The following is a 24,955-nucleotide window of genomic DNA, read 5'->3' as shown; positions in this document are numbered from 1 at the left end:
CACACCTCGGATGCCATTGATTCTCGCGTAAGGCCACTCGGTTTTATTTTTTAAAATTTTTGGACGGCTCGGATCGGCCGTCCGGTGACCGGAGACGGCCGTCCGGTGGCCGTCGGTGCATTTTCCCTATGGGTACCGTCGGTACCAATAGGATTTCTGTATATTAATATTTGTGAAAGTGTATTGATATCCTTAAAATATACATTGATATCCAAACTTATTTGAAATTATTGGCATATTATCTCCCATCTAGCGGGCGGAAATTAGCAAGACCGTAATTCCTATTATCCTCTGTCTAGTGGGCTGTCTGATTAGCTTGCCAGTAAATATGTGAAAAGGTGGAATTGGTCCAAATCGCTAGCCTTCTTGCTTCCTCCAAAATGTGTCTTTGGGGGTGATCAGGTGGAGGTCCGTCTTTGAGATACTGAACTACAACATGACACTTGAATCATATTCAATCTTAACATTTGTATTGAAGCTGAAATATGGGTGATTTACAGAGGAGTTACCATTATCCTCAAAAAACATGACTTTCCAAAAAACAAATGAAGGATGTGTTGGGATTTTTAGTCCCACCACAAAATTAGACATATCCAAAAAAATAAATAGAGAACACAGAATTTAAAATGGTTGAGTATCGATCAATACGCTATGATATTGTTACGACTTGATAACTCAAAGTGTTGGGCTAGTCATCCGCACATAAATCCCCCCAAAGACCAGTTCTACCGTTAGTAACATCGACGACCAATGAGATAATGCATTTCGACATTGATACAATGACCAATGACACGTGGGTAGCCTAATCTTTTGGGATAACAAAAGTTTAAAATAAAAGAAGAACGTCGAAATTGCAGGACACTAAATTTAGTGGAAAGCATGGGTTTCCTCACCTTACCCTTTGTTTCGTCATCTCTTATAGCGGAAAGGGATCGAATTGGGGTACAGCTTGAAGTATAAGGTTCAGTTGTACAAATTAGAATTTTAGGTTCACTTTTGAAAAGCCATCTGTCGCAAAACATGATTTTTTTTGCAGATGACAAATTATTTAGCTGAGTACTAAAATGAATTAGGTACTTAAAGGTACTCCCTCTCCGTAAATTTTAGGTACATTAGGTGCTTCGATAAAAAAATTAATTTTTCTTCACAAACAAATAGATAGCAATGAGTTCTATTAGATTGAGGAAAAACATGCATATTTTGTAAGACCTATGTTTACGCGACGGACACTTATTTAGGGACGGAGAGAGTACAAAACATGAATTTAGGTACTAAAATGTACCTAAAAGGTGTACAAATTATTTTAGGGCCTTCATCTTGAAACTTCCTCTGATCAGTTGGAGTATTTCTTATCTTATAGCTACAACAGAAAGAATTTGCAAATATGCGGGTCATCAAGGCACTAAAAGATGACTAAAATGTACAGTAGTACCTAATATATGCATTTACCAGCTGTAAGAAAACATAGATAAACACGGCGGCCCAAAAACCTCTTCATCAAATCTATTCGCAAAACAGTACTACTGGTCCAATTAGCAAGAACATAGATCGATATTACTAAATAGCAAAATTAGCCACCAAGGCTGATCGATCAGTGCTCCAAAAACAAGTAGTACTCCACTACTAGTATGTCCTTCAAATAAACACCAATAAAGTCGTTGTACCAAGTACTTAATTTTTACCTTTACTCCTATACATATATAAGCCAGTACTACTAATTTAATTAAAACCCCAACTCCCAAGATAAAATGGCTGCATCGTCAGTGGTATATATGGGCGCCATGCTTCAAGATTCAAATGCTCCCAGTGAAGCATCTCTCGACAAAGATCCTGTTTACCTCGTCCGTGGTGTTCGTGCCTTCGAGAAAGAGTGTGTGTTTCTTATCCTTGCAAAAGCCATCTTTCCCAAAACATAGGAACATCTGCCTTTTAGGGTTGTTCTACTCAACTTGTGCCTGGCTTATTGCAATGATGAGAAGAACCATGGCGCTGAAGTGTATAATGGAAAGCTTGAGCTAGCACTGAGGGAGCTAGCCAAGGAGTTTGAGGCAACATTTGTTCTAGCCAATAGCCAGGAGATATTCTAAGAGTTTCTTAAAAACCCTTCCAAATTTTGATGAGTATTTCAGACGAAATTTGAAAGGGTTTTTAAGAAACTCTTTGAATATCTCCTGGCTATTGGCTAGAACAAATGTTGCCTCAAACTCCTTGGCCAGCTCCCTCAGTGCTAGCTCAAGCTTTCCATTATACACTTCAGCGCCATGGCTCTTCTCTTCGTTGCAATCATTGGTAACACGGTTTCTTTTGTTTGGAATGCAACCAATTGGGCCGACATTGTTTATCAAGAACTTTCTTGCACCCCTTGCATAGAGAGACTACAAGTATAGAGAAAGAAACAAACCAAAAAGAACAGAAAATGAAGAACAAAAAGATAGAAACACAAAATCAGACAAGGGTACGTGTAAGTAGGAGTATTGTCTAAACCCCCACTGACGTCAATTGGATTAATAGACAGAGACAAACATGCATCTCCAAATAGTTTCTTCAAGTACCTAAACTTGGATGTGACTTCAAGGCTAGAACGTATAATGTATCAAAATAATTCAGCACAATAGAACTCTAGAAACTATTAGAAACTCTAGAAACAATTTAGAAATCCATGCAATACAGATATACGAATTCACCGAACTTCATTAGCAAATTGTACTTTAATAAATGATTGAAGTCCCCTTCTCATGTCAGAGAGGCTTCAATAGAGCAAAATACACTTAATGAATTAATCTATTCCAAATGCGATAGATCTAATTCTGATATCTACATATGACACGTCTTCATGTCATCAAACAAGATGAAGACCAAATGAGATGTTCATTGCTTTTATCTTCAAATCAAAGACCGAATGCATACCAATCATATTTCACTGTGGAGGATTAGAAGTGTGCAAAATCAAATTTAACTCATGTTCCATAAATCATGGTACGCCAGATTACTACTTCATAAATTATAAATGCAAACTAATTAACTAGTTTTAAATCTAATAATAATAAATAATAAATCGAAATGAACATTCAAAGAGCATACAACCACTCCATATTACTTACCTTTAGAGTGCTCTTGAAATGGGTAACAAGCTCATGTGCAAATCCTTCAGGATCCTGCAAAAAAAGATTTTGGAGAGTATAAAGCTTTTTTCTTTTTTCTGTTGATCGTCAAAAGAGAATATTTATCAAGAAGGCAAATAGAGTACAAATGGAAAGCAAGGAATGGTGAGGAATCAAACCCAAGCTTGAGCCCCAGCCCCAAGGAACCAAGTAGTAAGTAGTAACATATGACCACAAGTAACCAGCACCAGAAAAGTAAAACTCCCCTAACATGTGGACTTACAGACTAAAGACAAGAACCATCACAGTACGTAGGAGCCATTGCGTACTAAAATCTACCCAAAACAGAACCATTATCGCAAGTGGAGCTAGCTTCAAAAAGAAGAAAACCAGGAAAGTTAAATTTCAATATCGCAAGCAACAAATAATCTTTGACATCATAGAGGAATACTGCACAAGGCAGTACCAGCATCCGAGGCAAGTTAGAGCATCTCCAGCAGTCACACCAAAACAAAATTTTCGTTTAACTGGCTAGAAAAAGGGGAATTAACCAGACCCAGCAGTCTCTCTTCACATGTCGCTAGTTTAACCCTCGCTCCTGTCCCTCGCTGGCTGTGGCGAGGTTTTGGAGGCTCGCTTGCCTCTCTCTCTCTCTCTCTCTCTCTCTCTCTCTCTCTCTCTCTCCCCGCTGCAACCTCATCGTTGGAAGACAGATCGGGGTGCTGGGTTGCGGGATTTTCAGTTCTGGGTTTTCCGATCGCCGACAGTGCAGATCAATCGCCGGAGTGGCGGAGTCTAAAGGAATGAAATCTGGAAAAGGGAGAGAAGGGATGTGTGTGTGTGAGAGAGGGAGAGGTTTCAGTGGGTTTGAGTGTGTGTGTGTGGGAGAGAGAGTACGCATTGGCAGTGGAGGAGAAATTTTTTGCAACGGACTAACGGAGGCTGGGGGGGTGAAGAGAGAGGAAAGTGGTTTTTGTTTGAGGTTAGAGGAGGGACCCACTAAGGTGATTTATTATTTCTTTTTCAAATGGCTAGGCTGTTAAGAAGGCTGCTGGGTAGTTCACCAATTTAATAGCTAGCTAACACATTTTTTCTCACCAAAATGGCTAAAAAAATGGTTAGTCTGGTGGAGATGCTCTTACAGAGCCTCAAAGTGAGAAAATGTGCTTTATATGAGCACATCACAGTTGGATGTGTTGAATCCCGCCGGTTGGTATTGCTTAGGCCGACTAGTTTTGTGCTTAACAACCAGGGATTCTCGCGATGCCGACGATCACGATCTGCTGTCCGCGTGCTCCAGTTCTCTGTGGTCCGCCCTCTACCTTAGTATGTTCGGTTGGTTAGGAGTGCGTGTGCGTTACCAGCCGGCGACGGTGGCGGCATTTTGGGGGCGGTTTGTTTTGTTAGATCTATGGTGGCGTTTGGGTGGGGCAGCTGTGGTTTGTTGGCTGACGCGGCAGCGGCGGGAGGTGATTCTGTCCTCCAGGGTTAGGGTTTGGATCGGGTTGATTTAGGTTTTGGGCTATGCCCTTTTGGTTATGGACTGTTTTGGTTTGGGTTGGTTTCTTACCAACCTTTGGAGCTGTATTGGGGTTTTTTCCTTCTAGTTTGAGCTCAGTCTGTTGGGCTTATGTCAATTTTCTCCTTGTGGTTAGGAGATGAGAGGCTTGGATGGTCATACCGATGTATCCAAATTCCTATTAGCTATGTACTTCGTGTTATGAGTTAATACTTAATATATTTTGCTGATAAAAAAAACTACACAATGGTTCTATAGTGCTTGATTTATTTTCGAGATTTTTTATCCATCTGTAATTTTTCGCGTATATCCTGAGCTTATCATATTGTTTCAATTTCTTACTTTTTCTTGTTGATTGATTGGGCTAGCAAAACAGAAATTTCAATTTGTACGGATACACTTGGGCACATTCATGGAGGTAATCTTTTTTTCCCCGGAACATGCATTATTCATGGTACTAATATTGTGAAATTGTCACTTTAAAACTTGTGTAGCCAATGGCATGATTTAACGAAAAGCGTATGATGTCACGGCGCCCACAAGATTAAGAACCCGTTCCGCTTTCTTCCAAATCTTTTGCCTTGTTTTTTATCCTTTTCAAAAAGAATTTTTCAAAAAATTTCTTCTAGATTTCTCTTACTTTCAACATTTCTCTATTTATCTTTCTCTACTGATTACCCCTACTATTTTTCAAAAAAAATTTCAAAACACAAACTAAACAAAGCATTTGTTTTTCATAAAAAATGTAATTTCAAACTCAAATATAACCCCATTTCTCTCTTTACTCCTGTGCCAAGCTACTTTGCGTCTGTTTATGGGGAGAAAATTCTAAGATAGGAATATTATCCAGAGCTCCCACTCGCATTTGCGTGATATTGATTGATCTATATATGATATGTGATCGATCATTCGTAGCTGGGGGTGGGGGTGTGAAGAGTCGTGGGACACGAAAAAGAATTGGAGTAGTACTACCTAATGTGCCTAGTAGGCTTGATATCTGAAAAAGCACTTAAGTGCTTTCGCTTTCCAGGCAGAAAATGTTTACCCACGACCCACGTTCACGAGAACTTACACCAACAAATACCACTAGAGTACTACCCACGCATCCCGTATCTCTCTCTCTCTCTCTCTCTCTCTCTCTCATAGGAGTACTACAGGATAGGTGTGCAAACAAAAGTGCACTCGAGTGCTTTCTTCCCCTCGACAATTGCCGTTGTTCAGCAGCTCCTGTCCAATGTCCCGTACGCGGATTAGGATTAAAACTCTGCAAACGGCATTAAACTCTCCTTAACTGAACAAACAAAACAATAGTAGTAAATTAGAGCTCGTTCCAGAACCGAAATAAGAACTTATTTTTTGTCTAATAATAAGGTGTGTTTCACAAAATGGTGAATAAGTATTTATTTTTTAAAAAGATAATTTCAAGCTCAAAAATCATGTGCTTACGCAAATAATTTTCCTATCACTATGAATCTTGTTTGATAGATCTCATTGAGATCTTTAATACAGTGGAAAAAAAATTGAAAAATTATTTTTTATTTACATTATTTTTAAGTTTGAAAATGTAAAAAATAAGCTGCTTATTTGAATTTTGTGAAATAAAACATCAAAATAAATATTTATAAAATAAGAAGGTTTCTGGAACGGGCTCTTACAACCACAAACAAAATTACCGTAAAACTGACCTTTTGTAACTAGAAAATTAATATGTAGTACTCTAGTTGCCTTTAGTAGGAGTAAATTAAAATACTCTGTCCCTATATAATAATTCATTGTTCTATTTCAATTTGATGAAAAATTAGTTATATTTTTAAATTTTTAATGAACTTAATATCTAATATAAATTTTATTATTTGATATATTTCGATTAGTTCTAAAAGATAATATTTTTAAAATCAAATAAAACATTATAAATTATAAGACATAATCAATTCGCAAGTGATAAGAATTCTATTAAACGGGAATGGAGGGAGTACTCCGTAAACCAATCGTAGAAGAATAAAATATGTCCTTCTTAACTACTCCTTCTGTTCCTAAATAGAAGTCTACCTTATTTTTACAAGCAATTTTTAACATACTTGTGTAAAAAAAAAATTAAAAATTATGCACGAAAGTACCTTAGATTTTGTTAAACAATTTCACATGAAAACATGGTCTGCTACTATTTTGAAATGGAGGGAGTAGTATGTTACAAAATAAGGTGGCACACATAATGATAGAAAACTTAAGGGAAAATTTCACTCAGACCCCCTGAGGTATCTGACAATGACAGAAAGTACCCCTCAGTTTTCAAAAATGACAGAAACCTCCCTTATTTCACAGTTTGGGTTTCATTCCGTTAGTAAAGTGGACGAAAAATATACGAAAATGTACAGAAAATAAAATCTTCAATTTTATTTAGTTCTACAGCTATCTTAGGGCTCTCATTGAAAGTCCTAGAGCCAAAAATTAATTATGACCATTTAGGATAAAATAATTTAAAAAATAAAATCTTCATACCGATTCAAACGAATTAAAATTTGGAGCATTTAAAATTTTGCTCTTTATTTGATTTTAGGGCTTTCAATGAAGAGCAAATACTTAAAGTGCTCCAATTTTCAATCCATTTGAATCGGTGCGAAAATATTATTTTTCTGATTATTTTATCCTAAAGTGCAATAATTAATTTTTAGTTCTAAGATTTTCAATGAGAGCCTTAAGATAGCCATAGAACTAAACGAAGAGGAGATACTTAAGTGCTCCAATTTTTAATTCGTTTGAATCGGTGCGAAGATTTTTATTTTTTTATTATTTTATCCTAAATGGTCATAGTTAATTTTTGGCCCAAGGCTTTCAATGAGAGCCCTGAGAAAGCCATAGAACCAAATGAAGAGAAGATACTTAAGTACTCCAATTTTTAATCTGTTTGAATCGGTGCGAAGATCTTATTTTTCTGATCATTTTATCCAAAAGGGTCATAATTAATTTTTTGCTCTAGGACGTTCAATAGGAGCCCTAAAATAGCTGTAGAACTAAATAAAATTGAAATTTTCATTTTCCGTACGTTTTCCGTCCATTTCACTTACGGAACTAACGGAATGAAACCCAAACTGTGAAATAGGGGAGGTTTCTGTCATTTTTGAAAATTGAGGGGTACTTTCTGTCATTGTCAGATACCTCAGGGAGTCTGAGTGAAATTTGCCCAAAACTTAAAACCTATTCCTTTTTTTTTTTATCCGCTTAAAACCTATTCGTTCCTCAGTGATATATTGATCCGCGTTTATTATCTTCGAGTGACCTTTTTTTTTTTGGGAATTTCAACTTCACTTTTTTAATGGATCCAGTGGAGGTGGCGAAGACAAATTAATACGATGTGAGATTAAAACATGATTCGAATAATATCACCATAATGTCACCACAGTTAACTCCGCAAGAACATTATTACTATTATTTTTTTCTCGGCAAAACGAAACTTTTATAAAAATCTCGAAAAAGGTTACATTGAGGGGCTCGAACACGGAGAACACACATGCTTGAGCAAAACAAGAATAAAAAGGACCAAAAACAAAAAGCCCTCCAACAAAAAATTGGATGGCAAAGCATCTTACCACCCAAACCAACTTACAGTTTCTAGTAACTATGTGTGAAATGAACTGGTTTGACCAAATTATTATGAGAAAATAGTAAAAGTATGCCTCCCTAAATTCAATTTTGTTACGATAAAAAACACATACAATCACATTACACTGACACACTCACAATAAAAATGTAGAGCCCACGTGCACTGCACACCTCTAGAATTTTTGTTTCATATGTATGGCAAGTAATCAGTAGTATGATTGATTTAAGAAGTAGGCTCCGTTCTGGAACCAAAAATAAGTTTTTATTTTTTAATAAGGTAATTTCAAGCTTAAAAATTATGGGTTTATTGAAATTTAAAAATATACAATATGGATCTTGTTTGAAAGATCTCGATGAGATCTTTTATACGATGCAAAAAAAATTAAAAACTTATTTTTCATTTATATTATTTTTGAGTTTGAAAATGTAAAATAAACTACTTATTTTTTAAGAAGGTTTCTGGAACGGGGTCGTAGACTACTAATTGTAGTAATCACTAGTTTGACTTTCTCGTGGAAGCCACGCCACAACCTTGCGAGGAGGAGAGTGAGGCTCCGTTCCAGAAACCTTCTTAAAAAATAAGTACTTATTTTGGAACTTCTAAAAAAAAATAAGAAGGGTTGTTCCAAAAAACTCAAATAAGCAGCTTATTTCATATTTTCAAACTAAAAAATAACGTAAATGAAAAATAATTTTTCAATTTTTTTTGCACCGTATTAAAAATCTCAATGAGATCTATTAAATAAGATTCATATTGATAGAAAAATTATTTGCGTAAACGCATGATTTTTGAGCTTAAAGTTGCCTTAACCAAAAAATAAGTACTTATTTCTTATTTTGTGAAACAAGCCTTATTATTGAACAAAAAATAAAAATTTATTCAAGTTCTGGAACTTGGCCTGAGATACACCATTTCCTCTTTCCTTTTGAAATTATCACCATCATGCATGATTCATGAATAATAATAGTAGTACCCTATGGTCCCTAGTCCCTACGCTTAGCAGGCCCCTTTGCTGTACGTAGCTATCCATTTTTTGTTTCTTGTATGTATAGTACGTACTCCTGTTTTGAATGAAAACCATACAAACGTTGGGAAAAAGTATTCCTTTTACTGCACCTTTTTTCCCCCCCTGAGTTTTATCAATGTCAAATTGTGAATTTATTTTCTTTTTCAGTTCTGTAAGTATTTTCCTTTTGGACAATCACTAGGAAAATTTGTTTGATCTTTTAATTTAGTAGAAATAATTTAATTAATTTAGTGGAAATAATTTAACTTTTGACATAAGATTTTAGTTTAGTTTGAACAACTTAATTAAAGCAAAAAACAATTGGAGCAATAAAATTTAGTTGAAATGTGGCTTAGACTAATGCAAATATTAAGGTGAAAATCAAAAGAGCTGTGCTACGTGCACAGACTGCTGTGCACAGCAGTTTTTTTCTCCCGCCTCGGGTCGCACAAAGATGATCGGAGCCGCTCATTTTGTTCAAAATATATCGTTTAAGATCTCTGTAAAAAATGAGCTTCGTTCGATATCGTTTGAGGACTGAAGTGATTTTGGGTGTTTTGTTAACGCCTCAAACGATATCGAACGAAGCTCATTTTTTACAGAGATCTTAAACGATATATTTTGAACAAAATGAGCGGCTCCGATCATCTTTGTGCGACCCGAGGCGGGAGAAAAAGACTGCTGTGCACAGCTGCTATGCACGAATCATTTCTGAAATCAAGACTTGTATTCCTCCGTAAAATACTAACCCGGAATTAATCAGTTAAAATCCTTCCAAACGTCATCGAAAAATGGATACCACAATAAAAAATAAGCCTTCGTTCTACTAGACTTATGGTATTTATTTTTTGCTATTTTTGTGTAACTTTTCATCGTAATTTTTGAAGTTAATCGTTCATTTCGACGAAACGATTCGGAGAAATATAAAAATGTGGATCAATATTGAAAAAGTTCAAATAAGATGATGCTTTAGAAAAGTAAGATAGCATTTTGATTTTTTTATTTATCTTGGATTATTCTAACATCCGCCCAAAGGATATAGGATAATAGGTTTAAAAAAAACATTGATATTCGAGAAAAGTGTAGGATTGTGATTTTGGCACTCCAAAATTGATGGAGGGGCTCTAGAACTGAACTATATTGATACACAAAACGATGTCGTTTTGGAGCCCCTCTATCAATTTTTAAAGTGCTAAAATCTGTAGAGACCCGTAATTTATTTAATTACTGAAAATGATTAATAAATGTCGTAATGAGAAAAGGTGGTTTATTAGGTGATTATTTGATTTGGATTGAAGTGAATGAATTGAAGTTTGAAGGAGTTTTGGTGTAATAAAAAGATATATGGGTATATAAGTAGTGTGTTTGTGGTAGAAGATGATATTTCATCCCCAAGCTCTCTCACTCTCATCCGTTTCTCTCCCTCTCTCCTCTTCTCTCACTCAAAACTCCATCTCATCTCCCAAAATCTTCAAGAAACAACCTCCCTCCGGCCTTGCAATCACATTCTCGCGCTTGAAATACCTTGGGTCGAGCTTGAATCGAAGCTTCGGAGTTCGAGAGGTTAGGGCTCATTCAAAAACGTTTAAATCTCGGCCATTGTTGCGAGGTAGGGACTTCTTTACCTCTTTTATATGTTTATATGTTAATTTGGTGTAGATTTGTGCCTTGGATTTTGGTTGTTGTTCATGCCTTGAAAATCTGCTGAAATCGCTACCCGAAGCCCCGTGGTATCGATACGGATTTTGTGGCGTATCGATACAGTAAGCTTATCTTTTTGGACAGAGAATATTGTATCGATACGGATTTTGCACGTATCGATACCAGGAGCTTAACTCCAGTTTTGCTCCTGCTGCTCTCCCGTCGATTGTTTTGACCCCCAATCACTTCTAAATCCTTTTAGACACCTCTTAACCTATCTTAAGGTTGTCTAATTGACTTCCTTTGACTATTCGATGCTATCCTCGTTCCGTTGGTCTTCCGTTAGCGAGAACCGAATAAGAAATGACTTGGTTAAGACATTGTTAAAGTGCATTCTCTATATATTCTTGGTATTTGTGATCGTTCATGGTGCATTTGTGATGACGTAGGCATAATGTATGATGTTTTACCTAAGAATGGATCATGGGAGAGTCTTAGCTTGCATATTATATGAGAAAATAGTTGATTGGGTCGGAAATTGGTTTAGAGAGTCCCGTAACGCAAGGGGTGGTAATAAAAAGACTTAAAGGGGTTTCGTAACGCGACGGGTGGTAATACGGTAACCCAAGTCGCTAGGGATCACCGTGACGCAAGGGGTGGTAACACGGTAATCATTGTGGAGTGATACGGTAACGCAAGGGGTGGAAATACCGATGGTGGAAGTTAGGGTTAGCGAGTTGAGTTGGGATTGTCGGAGTCATTGTGTCATGTGACTTACGCACTTAATTTAGATAGAGGTTCATTGACAAATTGATTGATTACTATCTATCGAACTGCATTTCCTTATCCTCTTTCGTTTGCACTTATCAACATATTTGCATATAGAGTTGGTAAAGATTTTCCTACATGGCTAGTGTAACTCAACAAAATCCTTCTTTTCAGGTTCTAATGCTGGGCAATAGACTACATGCGATAGTGTGCTTGGACATGAAAATTTTTGGAAGCTAACCTCTTTTAGTTACTTATTCATCTTTGTAAAAAGACTTACTTTTGGTTAAAAATGACTTTGTAATTAATTTGCTCTTGAATTATCTTTTGACATAAGTTTGTAATATTCTAAACATGTTGTACTTGTATCTAAGTTAATTTGGGCCGTGGTGCCAAAATTGTATTTCACTAAACTTGGGGACTTATTTGTAAATGAAACAGGTGGGGAAACACTTTTGGATAATGTGACACGTTAGATTCTTTTATTAAAAATGTATTATTTACTTATGTTGAAAATCAGGAACGTGACAAAATCAATTTTCAAAGTGTATTGATAAATGTAAAAGTGTATTGATATTCGTGAGATAGATATCCGAGTGTTTGGAATTATTAGCACATTATCCTTTTTCTAGTAGGCGGAGGTCAGCAAGACCGTTTTATCTTTAGAGAATTTTTTTTGCTTTCGGTTATTATTTTCGTAATTTAAGACTCTCTAGATATATGATTAAATCAAAAAATATAACACGAATCTAACAAAAATATACAAAAAAAATTTAGACTTCTTTAATCCAAACAAATTATTAATTCAAAAAATATCATGCAAATTTAATAAAAGCACACAAAACCAACAAGAAAAATAATTTTACACCTTGCGTTTCGATTATTGTGTGGCAAAATCAAAACGTGAGACGTCTAACCATGTGGTCCCACTCCCTCTCACACACACACTAGTGGGGTTGGACTCCAATTTTGAGGCACCTGAAAAAGGGCTGAAATATGCGTGTCTTCTTTCCCCTCCTACACGCATAATCTTCTCTCTCTCTTCCAAGACCCCTATATACTCTCACTCAATCACTTCTTTACTCTCTCTCTCTCTCTCTCTCCCTCTCTCTCATCCACATTTGCTCTGTGGAACCAAGGACGTTGAGATTCCTACCAGAGCAACTGCTCGCTCATCCAGATTTGCTCTGTGGAACCGCAACCGGATTTTGTCTGTCTTGCCTGTTCTTATTGCACTACCCTTTATCGTCCTTGGCATTTTGAGTTATCGTCAAGCAACCGAGATCTCAGTGGAGACTACCACCCTGCACGGTGGTGTGGTTGAAAGATGGCCGGAAAACTTCAAGGGACGGACTATCTACGTCTTAGGTGACTCGACGGTTGCCTCAGGCAACTTCGAGTTTACCGTCTTCCCTTATGGTGTGGACCTTCCACTGGGTTCAGCTACAACCGAATAAAGCACAACTGGGAGTGGGAAATTTTCAAACGGTTACACTATCACATATTATGCTGGTATATAGTTCGCATTATTTTTTCTTTGATTTCTTCAATTTTTTTTTTTACCTCAAAATCTACGTGTGTGTTATAATTCGTTAAATAATTTCATGCTTATGGTTATTTTCCTTGCAGCAATGGATAATGGATATCCCATCCCCGTACCTTACCGTAGCTTGGGGAAAGAGAAGAGCAGTGACGATTCTGGCGTAAATTTTGCCTCGGGTGGGTGTGGGATTCTTGACTGGACTCATCCTCCCGATTAGCCATCGGTAATAACACGATTTTATTTTTTCGTTTGATGTCTCGTTTAGAAGAAAAAAAGAAAGAGATGTTTGTTGCAATGTTTTTTGAACTCAACTCGTAATTTTTTGGTCCAGTGTACGAGTTTGCCTGGGCAAATTCAACAGTTGTTCGATCTTGATTTGGATTCCTCTAGCTTCAGGAAGGCTGTCTTCTTCATTTCTGTGGGAGGCAACGATTACCAGTTCTCTTTTCGTGGAATGGCAAGTTTGATAGTTTTTTCCTGATATTTCTTAATTAATCAGCATATTTTTCCTTGATATTGTGACAGTTTAGCTTTGTGAGTTGGTCCTGTCGTCGTTTGGTCTGGTCTTGTAACGCCCCGAATTTCGGACACGTTAAAATAAATATTAAAAGACAATTTTCTCAAAGGATTAATCCGATTTACTGCGTCAGTCATTCCAAAAGCATACGTCAAAATATTACAACCATATCGAATTAAGTTCAAAGTTTCGAACAAGTCAAGAAATTACATTTTCCAAATTTAAACGTTTAAGCTTTCCAAAATCAAGACCAATTTTCTGTCGAGCATCTAAGCGTACGGCAACCAAGGTTCCTCGCCTTCGTCCGTAGCAGAGTTAAAGTTAGGATGCTCGAACGGCACCTCCGTTCCATCTTCAGTACCTGGCGTTCGAGTTACCAGGGCAACATAGTACCGTGAGCGATGACACTCAGTAGCCAAAACCCACCCGAACCCATAATTTACAGGCAATAGGAATATAATTGTCATGCATTAAAAATAACATAAAAAGAGAACAATCAACTTTTCTTTCATTACTATCTTTTAACCTATGTGAAATCTCGGATCTTATCCACAGATCCGTTCCTACCCATAACCTCCGGCACGAAACACTAGTGTGGTCCGACTCCCCTTTTCCAGATCCGGATGAAAGATACCTAAGTTATGTACTCGGGTATCCCATCCGTGACCATAAGTTCGGATAAAACTTCCCGGGTGCGCACGCGAGCACACTCTGTCCCGGTTTGTGACACAAGCACAATACCTCCCTGATAGGCGCGTGGAATTCATGAATTTAAGCGCCTAAGTAGGGAAATTAGCGCGTTAGACGTGCATTTAATTCTCATTTTTCCATTTAATGCGTGCACGAGGTTGGATTTTGTGTTTGTGCCTAATTTGCAGGAAATTGAGATGTTTTGGCGCTAATGAGAAGTACCCGGTAGGCCGTGATAGAGCTTGTGAGCGTGAAAGGCTGTGGAGACTAAGTGTTGGAGTGAAATTGACGAGGAAATCACCGAAGTCATTCGCGAGCGCTACAAGAAAGTGGTATAGCGCTCAGAAGTGGATAGCAAAGTCCACAAAGTGATCAGAGAGTTGGCTAGCGCTACACCCTTTTTGGTGTAGCGCTACCTAAAGGTTAAGAGAGAACATTGGCCAAAGCTAGGTCAACGGACGTCAGCATTTTAAGGGGTTCGGTAGCGCTACAAGGAAAGTGATGTAGCGCTACCGAGGGGCTTAAAAAGGGCCTCGAACGTTGACGTTTTGGGTTAAGCCGGTTCCAATTCCGATTAATTTTAGGATTTTTATTGTTTTTAACGGGGATTAATATAAATACCTCGTTTTAAGTTAGTTTTAGGGTAGATTTTTCATTCCAGACTTTTACGTAGCAGCTTTTTCACTAACGTTGTTTTGTTTTCTCTCAGTTCTTAAGTTTTCTGCACTATTTCTTTCAATCGCTTGGATTCTGGTAACGTTTGTCGAATTTCTTCGTTAATTAAAGTTGTTCGTTATTATCTATTCTACGTGGATCTTTCTTTTATTTTTTTTTCCGTCTCTTCTGCAACAGATGATCATGTTTCGATCTAGGGTTTTATTTTCTGTTATTTCAAGCATGCGTGAGTAGTTCCCCAGGGTGCAGCCACGGGACGAAGGCGTCCTGTGACTAGTTTAATCAATGTTTTACCTCGGGTACGAATTAATTCGTTTTTCCAACAGTTTTGGGATATGAAAGAAAATCCCTTTCTAATAAACAAAACCCAGGCATCATCAGATTTTAAATGCGCATGAGAGCTGGTGACAAGTGGTGGGCATTTATTAGGAACCCCTTTTTTCCTTATTCTGAGATCAGTGAATTGAATAATTGTGTCCCGAGTAAATATTGGTTAGGCTAGTTGCAGACGCTGGGTTCCCACGGCTGTACTCTCCTTTAAATTTATAGTTAATTAAATCAATTCAGTGATTTAGGTAGTAAATCAATCAATCAAACAAAGGGTGGCTACCTAAGAGCCAGATTAAACTAAAGTTCATCACAATTGAGTCAACACCGTCCGTCCGTCTCTGTGGTTCGACTCCGGTACTTCCGGAATTATTGTGCTACATTGGTCGAGAGTCCTACGCTTGGGACGCGTTTTTAGTCTTTATTTATTAACACCCGGTCGGTCAAGCATTTTTGGCGCCGTTGCCGGGGACGGCGACGTGTGTTCTAGAGTGTGAGTTTTCGTAATTTTTGTCTTTTAGTTGAGTCACCATAGGTAGAGAGAGGAAGGTGTCCTCTAAACAGGACCCTCTTTATTATTGCGACCCGACTCATCGTTTAGCTCGGAAAGAACTGGAGTCGAGTCAGCCTGTGCTTTCTAGTTTTTCCTCTTCTAGTTTAGAGTCAGACTCAGCTGAGCACCAGTCAGAGTCTATTCCCATTAGTGATTTTTATATAGATTTGCCTTTTGAGTCAGTTAGTGTCAGCAATCCACTTTTCCAGTCAGTTCCAGAGTCAGTTTCGGAGTCAGAATCAGAATTAGTAGAGATGGGGGATCGGCAGGTAGTTGTTCAGCCGTCTCTGAGGCAGCACCTACATCCTGAGAGGACTACTCCTCCCGGACCCATTGTGTTTCCACAAGAGACACAGGAGGCACGTAATGCCTTCACCGTCAAACCCGGTGTCCTTAATAGCCTCCCTAATTTCCACGGGAGGGAGTGCGATGATCCGTACGAGCATGTGCGGACATTTGAGGGATTGGTGCGTAACCTAGCGTCTAATACCCAATATGAGAACGCATGCCTCAAGCTGTTTGAGGCAACATTGAGAGATGGCGCGCTATTGTGGTTTCGAATGCAAAAGTCTCAGTCCTTCACCACTTGGACGCAAGTGCGTGATGCGTTTTATAGGAAGTACTTTTCTGAGGCTAAGACTAAAACTTTTAGGCGTCAAATCCAAAGTTTTAGGCAGGAGAGAGATGAGTCATTTCTCAAGGCATGGGAGCGTTTCAAGGAATTGCTCCTAAGGCTGCCACACCATGGCTTTGAGAGAATTCAGTTAATCGGTTTCTTTCATCTGGGTCTCAACGCTGAGTCAGTCCAGCACATAGAATATTCTTGCAAAGGGGACGATTTCTTGTCCAAAACAGCGGACCAGGCTTGGGATTTCTTAGATGACCTAGCTGATAGGCAGAGGGCTTTAGAACCATCCGATTTTGAGCGATCCGGACCTTCTGGGTCCAGCGTTGTCCCGGTTACCATTCGTGACCAGCGACTTCAGGCTCAGGTTGAGAAAATGGCTCAGAGATTAGAGGAGCTAGAGGTGAGGCAGGTTCGTCCAGTTCATGAGGTATCAATTGAGGAAGTATGCGTGTGGTGTGAATGTAAAGGGCACACCGCGACGGTTTGTCCTGGGTTTATTGCCGCCAAGGGGGCGAGTCAGTTTAATCAGGAAGAAGTCAATGCAGTTAGGACCTGGGATCCTTATTCTACCACGTATAATGCGGGATGGAGGGATCACCCCAATTTTGGGTGGTCGGACTCCAGACCCGTAGGTGGAGGCCAAGTTCAACCCCTTGCGCTACCTCCGCCACAACAGTTTCAACATCCCAATCGTCCAGGCCTCTTCAGGGTCAAGTCATTCCATTCCATTTCCAACAACAGCCTGGTAGGGGGCAGGTCCATCAACTCGTGGTCCTCCTCCAGGTTATTCGCAAATAACCGCGCGTGATCATAAGTTAGAGGATACTATCAATTCCCTGATGCAGTCACAGATGACATTTCAGACGGAATCAAGACAGCAAATTGGGGCCCTTACAACCCAAATGTCACAACTCACTGCGGTTGTCAGTCAACTGCAGCAGGAGAAGGGTAAGTTTTCAGCCCAGGGTAGTGCAGCGGGTGCCCATTATTTGAGAAATTCTTCAGGTCCTAATGTTCAAAACCAGAATCAGGAGGAGGCTAAGTCAGTCACCATTCTCAGGAGCGGGAAGGAGATCGATATGTCCATCCCGCTAAAGCAAAAACCAGCTCCACCCCCGGAGCCGGTTGATGCACCAAGAGCAACTCCTGATATTGTTGATGTCCCTAGGAAGGAGGTAAAGGATGATGAGGAGTCACCTCAGGTGGTAGTGCCTGCAACTGCGGCCCCCATGACTCCAACGCCACCCGTTGCTCCATACCCAAATCGCTTGGTGGCGAAACCTAAGGTCAATGTGAACTTTCAAATGCTTGAATTATTCAAGAAAGTTCAATTTCCTATCTCTTTGATGGAAGCCATTGACGCAATTCCCCAGTTTGCTAAGGTCTTGAAGGATCTGTGCACGTCAAAGCGGAGAACCAAGAGTCAGGATAAAGTGCTTCTGACGGAGCAAGTGAGCTCCATTCTCCAGGCTGAGATCCCTACTAAGTGCAAGGACCCTGGTTGTCCCACCATCCCTATAGCTATCGCGGACCAAAAATTCGATAAGGCTTTGTTGGATTTAGGAGCAAGTGTCAACTTGCTCCCTTATTCGGTATACTTAAAGCTTGGCCTAGGCGATTTGAGAGCCACACCGGTCACGCTACAATTGGCCGACCGGAGTGTGAGAGTTCCAAAGGGGGTGGTGGAAGATGTTTTAATTCAAGTGGGCGAGTTTCTTTTTCCTGTCGACTTTATTGTCCTAGATACTTGCCCAATACCGGAGGTCTTTGAGAAGACTCCTATCATCCTTGGCTGTCCTTTTCTAGCCACTTCCAGTGCTGTCATGAATTGTAAAACTGGACAAATCCAATTGTCGTTTGGGGACTTGAAAATGGAGGTGAAAGTGTTTAATGCAGAGAGCCGAGTCAAGATTGATGAGGTGAGTTTGATCGACACGCTGGTGCAGGAGCATGTCGATAATATTTTATATAAGGATCTTCTAGAGATAGCCAAGGAGGCGTCATTCTTAAATTCTCCAGAATTAGGGAGTTTGATGGAGGTGTTGGTCGATCCTGGGTGAAGTAGGTGAACTGGTTGAGGCGTTGGTCAATCCTGTTTATTCGGATGACCCTATAGTGTAGCCGTTGTGGCTACGTTCCGACGGGTAGCTTTTGCGTACCACTCTCTTCATTGAGAAGTGGACCCGGCCCCTAGTAATAGGGGTACCCATCATTGACTTGGGTCTTATAGCTTTCGCACGCCGCTATTAAAATAAGGATCGTGTGCCCAGCTCCGGTTAGTAAGGGCAATTTTGTGTTGGTAACATTGGATTCTACTAATTAAGTTCTGTTGTTTTTGGGCAATCTATTTATTTTTGTCTTTTATTTAGTTGTTTTTCTTCTCTCATATCAAAAAGGAAAAAAAATTGAAAATTGAAAAGCGAAAAAAAATTGCATCATGGTCTTGTATAGCCACCCGTTTCTTGCCCACCGGCGAGGGATGGGGAGAAAAGTATGACACGTTGATCGCGTGAAGATTTGGTGGAGTATTTCTCTTTTTATTTTTGTTTTGGAAGCTCGGATACCACGAACCGGGCGGAACTAATGTTTTTTTTGCAGAGTACGGTGATTGGCCCGGAGGCTGGGTGACAGGAAATTCCTCGAACATCGGCCGAGGTCATGGTGGTTGGCTGCCACCCGTAGGTCTATTTCTTCTCCCTTGTGCTTTCTTTTGATGTGTCTCCATGCTCTGGGGACATAGCATGTTTCTAGTTGGGGGGAGGGTGTACCTTGTACATGTTTTGTTGCGTTGCTAGGGTAATTTTAGGGTAAATTTTTATTTTATTATTATTATTATTATTTTTTTTTCCAGGGGATACATTTGTTATGCTTGATTGTATTGTTAGGCGAGCATGTTAGAATTAGCCGAATTATTGTGCCTGTTTTAATTCAAGTTCATGCATATATTTGGCGCCTTTGTGAACATGTTAGTGCTGTCGTTACGTTGAGTAAGTGTCCCCACGTAGTTAATAGTGCATCCTGATAAACATTCCCATATTCTTTGTTTTCTTTTTCTCGCATTTGCGGAAAATAATAGGCTTTTGTTTCACAATTGAGTAGCTAAATGTTTTGCATGCATTTGTGAGAGTTGGTAACGTGCATAGGGGATGAGACAAGGCATTTTTGCATGATTAGACCACATATGTGTCCCTTTGTCCAATCTTAAACCAGTTCGAGTCAGTTCTTGAGTCTAACCTAGGAAACCGGTGTGTGGGTTGGACTATAGTTTGGGGGGTCTAGCATTGTGCATCATGGGTGTCTTATTGCATTGGATTTGGAGCATCGTTGTCGTCGGAAGTGAAAGTGAAGAAATCTTGATGGGTGTCATGTTTTGTAACCAAACCCAACCTTCAGGCCATAAAGCTAAGTCGAAAAAAAAAAAAAAAAAAAAAAGAAAAGAAAAGAAAATGTGGAGTTAAGGCAAGTTGGGAGAAATCAGCACCTACTGGCACATCAGAATAAGTGATTGTTTGATCATGTTATAGGGCAGTCCTCGACTCTGTATCAACCGCCTCAGTTTTCAGATTTAGAGGTCAGCGACAACTTTGCCGAGAGCAGTTTGGATTGATTTTGGATTTTCATGATGCATGAAGCTAGGGTGGTGGTGTCATTTTATGTGTTTATTTCATGTTTTTCAGTGTCGGTGGATTATATTTGTTTTTCTAGTATTTGGGTCCGTAAAAATTTGGTTACAGATGTTTAAATCTCTTGTTGGACTTTGTTTGGTTGGCACCAATGGAAGCATGTTGGTAGCTAAGGGTAAGGTGGCGGCTAGTCTGGGTAGATGACCTTGCGCTACTATAGGCCGCCGCCTAATTTGTAGTTTCCCTTTCGTTCGGAACCATGGTCATTATAAGCCTAATTAAGTCCTTAGTGGACCTTGTGCACGTTGTTAAACTCTCGTTCATGCATGTTTTATGTTAATGTTGCTAATTTTGTGGAATCGTGACTGTATATATATTGTGCTTTTATTCTTTGTCAGCGTTGTCTTTGATTGGCGCGTGGTGGCTTTTGTTTCGGTCTCACGTAGTTCGCCAAGCGCTTTTTGCATGGAATGTTTGAGTGTTCTGGTGAGCAAGTGTAGCATCGTTGCCTTCGTGGGGGCATTTATCTCTGCATGTGTTTCGGCACTAATTTTGTTCATTTTTTTGCCAAGGCATGCATGCTTTTGAGTTGTAGGTGAGTGAGGAGGCGAAAATTTTTCGACCCGCCTATTTCTTGTACAGCATACATAACCTTTGTATTCCCCTTCGTGTCTTGTTAGTCTTTGTTTTGTTATTTTTCTTTTCGTTCGTTACTAGGGACTAGCAACGCTCAAGTTGGGGGATATGATAGGCGCGTGGAATTCATGAATTTAAGCGCCTACGTAGGGAAATTAGCGCGTTAGACGTGCATTTAATTCTCATTTTTCCATTTAATGCGTGCACGAGGTTGGATTTTGTGTTTGTGCCTAATTTGCAGGAAATTGAGATGTTTTGGCGCTAATGAGAAGTACCCGGTAGGCCGTGATAGAGCTTGTGAGCGTGAAAGGCTGTGGAGACTAAGTGTTGGAGTGAAATTCACGAGGAAATCACCGTAGTCATTCGCGAGCGCTACAAGAAAGTGGTATAGCGCTCAGAAGTGGATAGCAAAGTCCACAAAGTGATCAGAGAGTTGGCTAGCGCTACACCCTTTTTGGTGTAGCGCTACCTAAAGGTTAAGAGAGAACATTGGCCAAAGCTAGGTCAACGGACGTCAGCATTTTAAGGGGTTCGGTAGCGCTACAAGGAAAGTGATGTAGCGCTACCGAGGGGCTTAAAAAGGGCCTCGAACGTTGACGTTTTGGGTTAAGCCGGTTCCAATTCCGATTAATTTTAGGATTTTTATTGTTTTTAACGGGGATTAATATAAATACCTCGTTTTAAGTTAGTTTTAGGGTAGATTTTTCATTCCAGACTTTTACGTAGCAGCTTTTTTCACTAACGTTGTTTTGTTTTCTCTCAGTTCTTAAGTTTTCTGCACTATTTCTTTCAATCGCTTGGATTCTGGTAACGTTTGTCGAATTTCTTCGTTAATTAAAGTTGTTCGTTATTATCTATTCTACGTGGATCTTTCTTTTATTTTTTTTCCGTCTCTTCTGCAATAGATGATCATGTTTCGATCTAGGGTTTTATTTTCTGTTATTTCAAGCATGCGTGAGTAGTTCCCCAGGGTGCAGCCACGGGACGAAGGCGTCCTGTGACTAGTTTAATCAATGTTTTACCTCGGGTACGAATTAATTCGTTTTTCCAACAGTTTTGGGATATGAAAGAAAATCCCTTTCTAATAAACAAAACCCAGGCATCATCAGATTTTAAATGCGCATGAGAGCTGGTGACAAGTGGTGGGCATTTATTAGGAACCCCTTTTTTCTTATTCTGAGATCAGTGAATTGAATAATTGTGTCCCGAGTAAATATTGGTTAGGCTAGTTGCAGACGCTGGGTTCTCACGGCTGTACTCTCCTTTAAATTTATAGTTAATTAAATCAATTCAGTGATTTAGGTAGTAAATCAATCAATCAAACAAAGGGTGGCTACCTAAGAGCCAGATTAAACTAAAGTTCATCACAATTGAGTCAACACCGTCCGTCCGTCTCTGTGGTTCGACTCCGGTACTTCCGGAATTATTGTGCTACATTGGTCGAGAGTCCTACGCTTGGGACGCGTTTTTAGTCTTTATTTATTAACACCCGGTCGGTCAAGCACTCCCTTATGACCCGTCCCAATATCCGAGAGTCGACCACCACCATGCCGTACCCAGGGTTTCGTAAACCAACAATTCACAAACTCACCACCAATCAATCTCCAATCAATACGTCACCACGGGTTCCAAGCCCGGAATCCAAATCTCAGCTTCTCACTTTATTATTTTTCCATTAATCCTATTCTCACGTCTAATAAGTTAAATCCACACCTCGCAACCAACCCCGGGAACCTATTTGTCCCATCTATCAATCCAACAACATTTTGCATAAATTAATACTTCTACAAAACATGTATACATGCTACAATAATTAATTCTACGATAACAACCAATCATGCAATAAATCTACTCATGCAATAAAATTTATCATACCATAGAATTTATCATTTGAATATATTAATCATGCGATTAACTAACATCAAACCGAAAATATTTAACTTAGGGACTTATATTATTATTTCATATTCTCTAGGGTGGTTTTAGAAGCTATTCAAACCCAGTGGTGGAATTTGCAAACTAATCTAACTCAAGGGGTTAGACAATAATTATTCTATAATCTTTTTAATTTCTCCCGGGCTGTCTTTCTTTTCCTTCCTTTTCTTTTATAAAGAAAACAAAAACAGAGGCAGCGGTGTGCTGGAAAGGAAAGAAAACAAAAACAGAGGCAGCGGTTCCACGCAGTGGCTCCGGCCCGGACTCGACCCGTGACGTCGGGTCCGAATACAATAACACCGAACACAAAAAAAATCAATGTAGAGCATGATATATACGTAGGGAGGTGAGTTTCGGACTACCTCTCGTCTAGTGGAACGGGGATCGGAGAGAGTTCGGAGTGGGTCGGAGCTCGGTGGTGAGAGGATGAGCGGCGGTTGGAGGTGACGATGGAGCTACGGCAGCTGGGGTTTCGGTAATGGTGGAGTGAGCTCGGTGGTGTTGGTGAGAGGAGGTGGTGGTTATGGTGGTATATGGCTGGTGATGGTGAAGAAGAGAAGGAAATGGAGTTGGTGATGGAGGTACACGGCTGAGAATAGGAAATGGAGGCCCGGCTGATTTCTCTTCCTCTCTCTTTTTCTCTGGACAGGAATACCAAGGTGGGTGTTTGTGTTGGAGGTTGTAAAAATAAAAGGAAGAGTGAATAAGTGGAGTGCTGAAGTGGTGGGATGGGATAGGAGGTATGGTGAGGGAGTGGGTTTCTGATTTTTGCAGAGGAGAAGGTGGGATTTTCGGCTGAAAAAGAAGAAAGGAGCGGGAGATGTGAGGTGAGGGTAGAGTATTGGTTTGGTAATAGTTTGTTTAGGATCCTAGTTTAGGATTTAGTTAGGTTAAGGTTTGGGTGAAATGATCCAGTGTACACACACGCACGCAATAAAGAATTAATTCGTCGGACACGCGCGCGCACAATCGATTATAGAAATAAAATTGGTGTGACGACATAAATAATTTTTCGCATTAAATAACTAACGAGCAAAATAATATATATATATTGGTAATTATTATTATTTATTAAAAATACAAGATCTTTACAGGTCTAGCTGGTGAGGTTTTGAGATCAGGTTTTGTTCTAGTTTTGTTGTGCGCGTACGTACGGTCTGGTGTTTGGGGTTGGTTTTTATGCCTTGGTGTATGGAAGGATCTGAGTTTTTTGGGGGGTTTGCATCATCTTTGTGTGGTTTCGAGTCTTTTTTGAGTTTTGGTTTTAGTTCAAGTAATTTGTTGTATATAAGTACGTACTATTAGAAAAGGCTTGTCTAATCTAGGGTTTGTGTATTTTCGGCTGTGTGTTTTTTGTTTTTGTTTTTTTCTTTCTTTCTTGGTTCGGTTCTCTTGAATCTGGTCTGACGAGAGGGGTACTATTTCTTACAGGGTTTGGTGTGGGTCTTGGTTTGCGTCATTGGTCAGTGTGCGTGGGCGGCTGTCAATCATCCAAACAACAGCTTACAGCACGCTGATCACCACCACAATGTTAGGCCCTACCGGATCCACCCAACAGTGGATCCGATGTGTGAAACGTTGAAGCAGAAGATAATGGAACATGGACGGGCACACGTGGCAAAGGAAAGGATTGAGGAGGAACCAGATACAGCAAAAAGAGAAGAGGGTAAGGTGGATGGGGAGAAGAGAGCCCGGGGGAGGAGGGGAGAGGGGCGCCTCCCCCCCTCCCCCTCCCCCACCAAGGCGGCAACGACGGCGGCAGAGAAGAGAACTAAGGTTAGAGAGGCTTTAGAGAAACTTGATAGAAGCGGTAGAAAAAATGAATCATTATGTAGTTACTAATAATCTTATCATACAATTTGAATCCTCACAATCGCTCAAAGACTTATTTGTTGATTTTTCGTTCACCACACCAAGTGCTTAATTGCCGCCGCCTTGAATCCTGATAAGTCTTCCAAAACTCCATCCAGAAATCCATTGGAAGCAACTCGAAGTTGTTGGTAAACTGATGTAGAAACCTCTTGAACCTATGATTGAAAAATCAAAGATTCATAAATCTCGTTATGCAATCTCATTATGTTTATTTGCGGCTTAGATAACCCTAGAATGAAGTGGAACAGGTTTTTTTAGTAGTCGTAAACGAGCCATCATTTTTATTTCGATCGGCCGTTTTCAATGCAGTAGTACCCGAT

The 24,955-nt window shown here is 39.6% G+C and overlaps 1 protein-coding gene and 1 non-coding gene across 2 annotated transcripts; both read right to left on the bottom strand.

Moving 5' to 3' along the window:
* Positions 1 to 2,060: 2,060 nt before the first annotated feature.
* LOC131333020 (GDSL esterase/lipase At2g23540-like) lies at positions 2,061 to 3,374 on the bottom strand. Its single transcript, XM_058367321.1, has 3 exons — positions 3,309 to 3,374; positions 3,102 to 3,155; positions 2,061 to 2,375 (listed from the first exon to the last, which is right to left on the bottom strand). Exons 1-3 carry the CDS (start codon positions 3,372 to 3,374, stop codon positions 2,061 to 2,063), a joined length of 435 nt encoding a protein of 144 aa, XP_058223304.1.
* Positions 3,375 to 16,583: 13,209 nt separating this feature from the next.
* Positions 16,584 to 16,692, bottom strand: LOC131335000 (small nucleolar RNA R71). The gene has a single exon (XR_009202394.1). It is a non-coding gene; the product is annotated as a small nucleolar RNA R71 (small nucleolar RNA).
* Between the last annotated feature and the right edge of the window lie 8,263 nt (positions 16,693 to 24,955).

This window comes from Rhododendron vialii, chromosome 7a, assembly GCF_030253575.1.
Source record: "Rhododendron vialii isolate Sample 1 chromosome 7a, ASM3025357v1".
NCBI classification, from domain to species: domain Eukaryota; kingdom Viridiplantae; phylum Streptophyta; class Magnoliopsida; order Ericales; family Ericaceae; genus Rhododendron; species Rhododendron vialii.
Note: the sequence above shows the minus strand (reverse complement) of the source record. Positions and strands in the feature narration are given on the sequence as shown.